We start from the raw sequence: 5,580 nt of genomic DNA on the forward strand, positions 1-5,580 counted from the left end.
TAAATTTTTAACCGATGCTCCCCCTTTGCACACCTTGTGCAGGGTGATCATTGTTGTTTGAGTAATATAATTCCATTTTGATTTGTTAAAAAAAAAAAGCTAATAAAAAAAACAAAATTCACCAAAAAAAATTGTTTGGCAAGTGAGAGCTTCAAAAAACAAATGGCTATCATCATCATCAACTTCTATCTTTCATTTTTTTTCCTTTGTTCTTGCTCTTTCATAAACCCAAATCACACAAAAACTCACTTCTCCTTCTTCTACCTCCTACTCACATCAACTATTTCATATTCTATGATAAAAAAAATCCCGAATTCCCTCTTCATCTTCTCAATCATCATCACACATAACAGACAGCATTCCTTCACTCTTCTTCTCTCAACACAACACAAAAATACCTTCTTCTTTTTTTGTGAAAATACACATAAATAACACAACACAAGGAGTCATAGATCTGAAACACGTTTAGCATATTTGTTGGACAAATTAAATAAAAACAGAAGCATGGTTTCTGATTTCTGCTCAAACACCCGTTGTGGTTGCGGTAAGCAAACGTTAAACAGAATTTTCCAGCATGGTGGTGATGTTTTCCTGTGCGGTTATCGCCGGAGCAAGCTCATCCAAACATGATTTTTCTTGGTGGATTTTGTAGGGAATACGAAGGAGAGTATTTTTATGGTGGTAATTTGTCGAAAAACAATTTGTGGTGTATCTAACTATAAAGATGGCGTTTGAAAAATCAGAAAATATCTCCAATCAAAAAATAAATTTAAGGATGAGATATAGAAGGAAGAGATGATAAATATTATGTATTTCATTTTATAAATGGTGGTCATAAGCACCATGGTGGTGGGTGGCTGGAAAAAGCGGCGGTGGGTAAGGAAGAGGAAGAAATAACAGTGAAGAAAATAAGGAAGAAAGAAGAGAGAAAAGAGAACCTCACGTGCCTCTCCCTTTTTTCTTTCCTTTTTTTAATTTTTTTATTCAAATTATACACGCGTTGCAATTTTAATAATTTTTAATTAAAAATTTACACAAGTGGCATGCCAAGTATGGTTGACTGGGTCAAAATTGATGTTTTGCAAAAGGGGGTAAACATGGGGGTCACTTTTGCAAACTTAAGGGGTAAAAAGTGAGTTTAAGCCAAAAATATATTGTATAAAAGTTCCCGTGAGTTTTAGTTGATAAAAGCAATGCATAATATATGTAGAGGTCGATGTTCGAATCAAAGAAAAAGAAAACAAATATGAGGAATCCAACACAGAAACTAACAAAATTGTAAAAATACCCTTAAAGTTAAACGCCTTTAATTTTGACATATTTTTTTAAAACTCGCTATCCAACACAAAAACCAACTAATAGGAGGGATCCAATCAAACATTTTACTTGCGCGAGCCCTAATTAAATGCGGAGTAAAGCTATATATGGACTAATCCACTAAAACTAACAACAATAACAATCAAACTTTAAAGGGAGCACTCAAACTTTAAGATAAACACACTTCAAGTTCTCAAATCAACACAAGTAGACCGGCCAAAATGAATTTTATGCATTTTTTACATTAACCGCGGGTTTAACAAAATTAAGCTCAACGTGATTTCGTCAAACTCATGATTGCTATTAATATATGCTTGATCATTTTTTTTATTTGTTAAGAAAAAATATCAAGTATTTACTTGATCATTATAAAAAAAGAGTTATATTATTTAAATATTTAATTTTAACAATAGGCGTGACATTGTATAATTCTATCTTTTTTTAGATAGCCAAAATGATAAATATCTATCGAAACTCACGCACACTAGTAAAGGGGTTGGGATTCAAACCCTTGTTACAACTTCCAACCTAATAATTTTGGCATTTTTACTGGTTAAGTTAGGACTCGTGGACTTTATCTCTTACTTTTTTTTTTCATTTTGTACACTTTATAAAGATTTCAAAAATACCCAAGTAAATAAAAGAGTCGAGGAGTTAAAGGTTTAAGGTTCACAAGTTAGCAACACTATGATCTAGTTTAGTCCCCATATATTCTCCTGTAACAATCCCCACTTGAGTCTATAAAGTTGGAAAGAAGACCATCCAGCATCAATAGAAACTGACAAAGGCTGAGTAATTAATTACTTTATTTAGTAAATTAAAAAGATAATGGTTGAAATGGGTCTTTAGGATGTAACAATATACTGTTTCAAATTTCAATCATGTCTTAATATGTGTAAGTTGTAGAAGGTAAAAATTCAGAGAAATAAAGATGAACATATACAACGTATTTTGATGTTCAAATAACATAGTTGTATTAATTTTGTATAAGTGTATATTTAATGTTTCTAAAATATAAGTTTAAATTCATGTAGCCATATGTTCAAACAAGATAAAGAAAAATACAAGCTTGAGACACAAGTTACATAACTGGATAATTTAAGCAGTTGGATAAGAAGAATCCATGGCAATACCACATAAGCCTTCCTTAGCAGCTATACCTCTTTGCATCCTTATGTACCCTTTTTCACCCCACACAGTGCCCCATGAATTCTTCACAATCCAATAATCAGTACCATTAGCACTACCATATCCAACAGCAGTGACACCATGATCTAGCTCAGTTCCACATTCTCCTGTATAAATTCCACTTGAGTAAAACATGAAACTTGAGTCACTAGCATCAATGGAAACTGATATTGGTTGGTTCGCCACAGCTTTGAGAAGTGATTTCTCACTATTAACTGGAACTTTCTCATATCCTGTAATCTTAGCCACAGGAGTGGTTGTTGCAGTGTTACAACTTCCATCCGCTGCTTTATAAGGGTAATTAGTCTCACTTGTAATTCCACCATTTTTAATGATAAATTCAAATCCATCTTCCATTAATCCTCCTTCGCATCCTTGGTCTTCACCTTTTGTGTCACAATCTACTAGCTCTTGTTCTGAGAGGGAGACTAGTTTGCCTGTAGTTATTTGGTTGATACCCTCGGTTGCAGCCACCGTTGAAAATGCCCAGCAGCTCCCTTTTGTTTCATTTTCAAAACAAAATCAACAGAAAGATTATTTATTTAATCCAATTGATTAAACTCAAATCAAATAAAATTATATAGTAAGAACAATATACCATATATCATTAAGGTTTATTACTTTATGCACAATAGTTAATAAGTATGATATGATTGAGCATTTGTTTAATTAAATTCATATAACAAAGTGGTTGAGATCAAATTGTTAATAAGTTTCGGTTAAAGTTAAAGCGTTTAAGACCACCCGAGTTTGATCACTGACTTGAATAATCTTTGATCAAACTATATTTATCCACCAAAATTACTAGGCCCCCTTTCTCTAGAAACTAGAGGATTAAGAAGAGAGAAAATCATATAATAAAGTATTTTTATGTATGATATTGTTTATAGTTTATCTTACCACATTGACCTTGGTCCTTGATTGGAGTGACAGCTCCTTTTACTCTCCAATCTACAGCTGCTGGAATAGCAGTAACATTTTCATACTTAAATGATGTTGTAGTAAACTCACGATCAATCTTCTTGTAACCATTACGGGAAGCCTTAAATTCATCAAGAGTCAAATCAGCTAGGTGATTAACACTTAGCTTGTAAGGTTGATTATCAGCTGCATTGAATGATTCAATGAACTCAACATTGTCTTTGAATATCATGAAACGTTTTTCTTTCTCAATAGCATCTTCGTACACTTTGCCATGTTCTGTCATCCATTGTTCGTGTCTTTCTTGTAAAGACAGTGACTCGTACAGTTTTCGGGACATGACATTGGTAATACCAGCAACTGCAAGGAGGAGGAACAGAGCCAATATGTATTGGTTTTTGCTAGTGGAAACCATTTTCTATTGTTATCAAAGAAAGCTTCGTTGAGGCGTGTGTGTGTGTAATGTGTGTGTTTGAGGGAGAAATGTAAATTGGTATGAATTGAAGGCAATAGCATTGATAGTTTATATAGAGATCATATAGAATTTAGATTAATCTGAATCTGCATGGTTGCTTTCTTATTCAAGATTCTTGTCACGGCATATTGCATTTGATTTATATTATTATTTAAAGAACATAAGAACATGGTAGCTTGTTTGTCCAAGGGTCATTACAACTTGGTCAAAATTCATTAAACTATTTAATTAAAGTGTGTTTATCTACGTAAGAAAACAGAATAACCAACAGCCTACACAAAATAAATATAATATAATATGTATGAGCAAGCAATTTGGAATTTATGGGTTCTTTACTTTGGTTTTATCCATATTTGATTTGATAAGTCTAACGTTGTATGGTGATTGAATTCCCTTGCACGGAAGTTTGTTGCATGGACTTATACAAGCTACGTGGCATTTGTGTATTCTCCTCCGAAATCCTCTCTCAATACAATTTTTGAGATTCCACAATGAGGGGGATTTTTGTACCTCCAAAGCCCTCTCCTCCTAATGTCTTTAATTTCTTCCAGTTGCTTCTTCCTTTTTTCCAAAACCATCCCCTCCCGTCCCCTCCAAACTCCCAAACAAAGCCTTAGAAAATATGACACAAAAAGTTAATTGAAAATGCGGTGTTGATCCCAAATCAATGTCAACGTTTTATAGGTCAATTTTTCTATGATAAACTAGTCCTTAAGATAACCTAGATTTATATTTAAATTAATCTCTAGCGAGTTGATGTTAATGTAAAATCAACTTGCAATGGTTTTTTTTCTTCTTTCAAATAGTTTAGTGGTTAGAGCTCACACATTTTAAATGTGGATAAGTGGAGTGTCTGGGATTCGAACCCCGACATATAATATGCAATATCCTTCCTTATCAACTGAGCTAAGCTTACGGGAATACTTGCAATATAACATGTCTAGTTAATACGATACGCCATAATTCTAACAATTGAAATTAATAGAGAAACTATTTTTGAATGATATCTTACAATTTTGAGATGTATTCGCTAATTCTTAAAAATAAGAGACTATTTTGAAAAGGCTTAAAATTTTGTGGATTAATTAAAGAGCAACCAAAACAATATTGGACACTGCATATTCCAATGACCCCGGTATAGCACCGCACACAAATACCTGAAGTAGCAATCCCCCTTATGAAATTTGATAGTATTAGTCATAAGGGCATTTTTTTGCAATTTTCCATAGAAGCAAATGGATTTGCGGACCTTTCCACCACCACAAAACCATAAAAATATCGTGAGGAGCCACCGAAGGGGAACCCTACAAGAATCTAAGAGAAGATTCTATTGAGAACTGGTCATTATAGACGCCACTTAGAGCAATTGAGTCCGATCCTAGAAGATCGGATGGAGGGATCATGAAGACCTGCATTATTGGAGAAGAAAATGCGTCTCTTGTATGGTTTTCCTATATAACTAGAACTAGAGCAAAAAAATATCAAGAATTCCTTTTTTTGGCATTTACATGATCCAAAACGCCTCCGCAAAGAGGAAAATATCATCTGCAAAATGCAAATAAGACAATCTTGGCCACAAGGACGGATCTTTTTGGGAGCCCATTGTAGCCATGGCTCCCCCCAAATTTAGTATTAATACTATATTAGGCATAAATTATCAGGTGTTTCACTATCGTCTC

The 5,580-nt window shown here is 33.6% G+C and overlaps 1 protein-coding gene across 1 annotated transcript; it reads right to left on the bottom strand.

Moving 5' to 3' along the window:
- Positions 1-2,285: 2,285 nt before the first annotated feature.
- Positions 2,286-3,940, bottom strand: LOC11445037 (senescence-specific cysteine protease SAG39). The gene is made up of 2 exons (XM_003607596.4): positions 3,406-3,940; positions 2,286-3,002 (listed from the first exon to the last, which is right to left on the bottom strand). The coding sequence occupies exons 1-2, from the start codon at positions 3,839-3,841 to the stop codon at positions 2,416-2,418; spliced, it is 1,023 nt and encodes a 340-aa protein (XP_003607644.1). The 5' UTR covers positions 3,842-3,940; the 3' UTR covers positions 2,286-2,415.
- Between the last annotated feature and the right edge of the window lie 1,640 nt (positions 3,941-5,580).

The sequence above is a fragment of the Medicago truncatula genome, chromosome 4 (genome assembly GCF_003473485.1).
Source record: "Medicago truncatula cultivar Jemalong A17 chromosome 4, MtrunA17r5.0-ANR, whole genome shotgun sequence".
Taxonomy (NCBI): Eukaryota; Viridiplantae; Streptophyta; class Magnoliopsida; order Fabales; family Fabaceae; genus Medicago; species Medicago truncatula.

Coding starts and splice junctions, on each gene's coding strand:
- LOC11445037 (XM_003607596.4), bottom strand. CDS start 3,841: ATGGTTTCCACTAGCAAAAACCAATACATATTGGCTCTGTTCCTCCTC. Junction 3,003..3,405: donor CAAGGACCAAGGTCAATGTG/GTAAGATAAACT, acceptor ATGAAACAAAAG/GGAGCTGCTGGGCATTTTCA.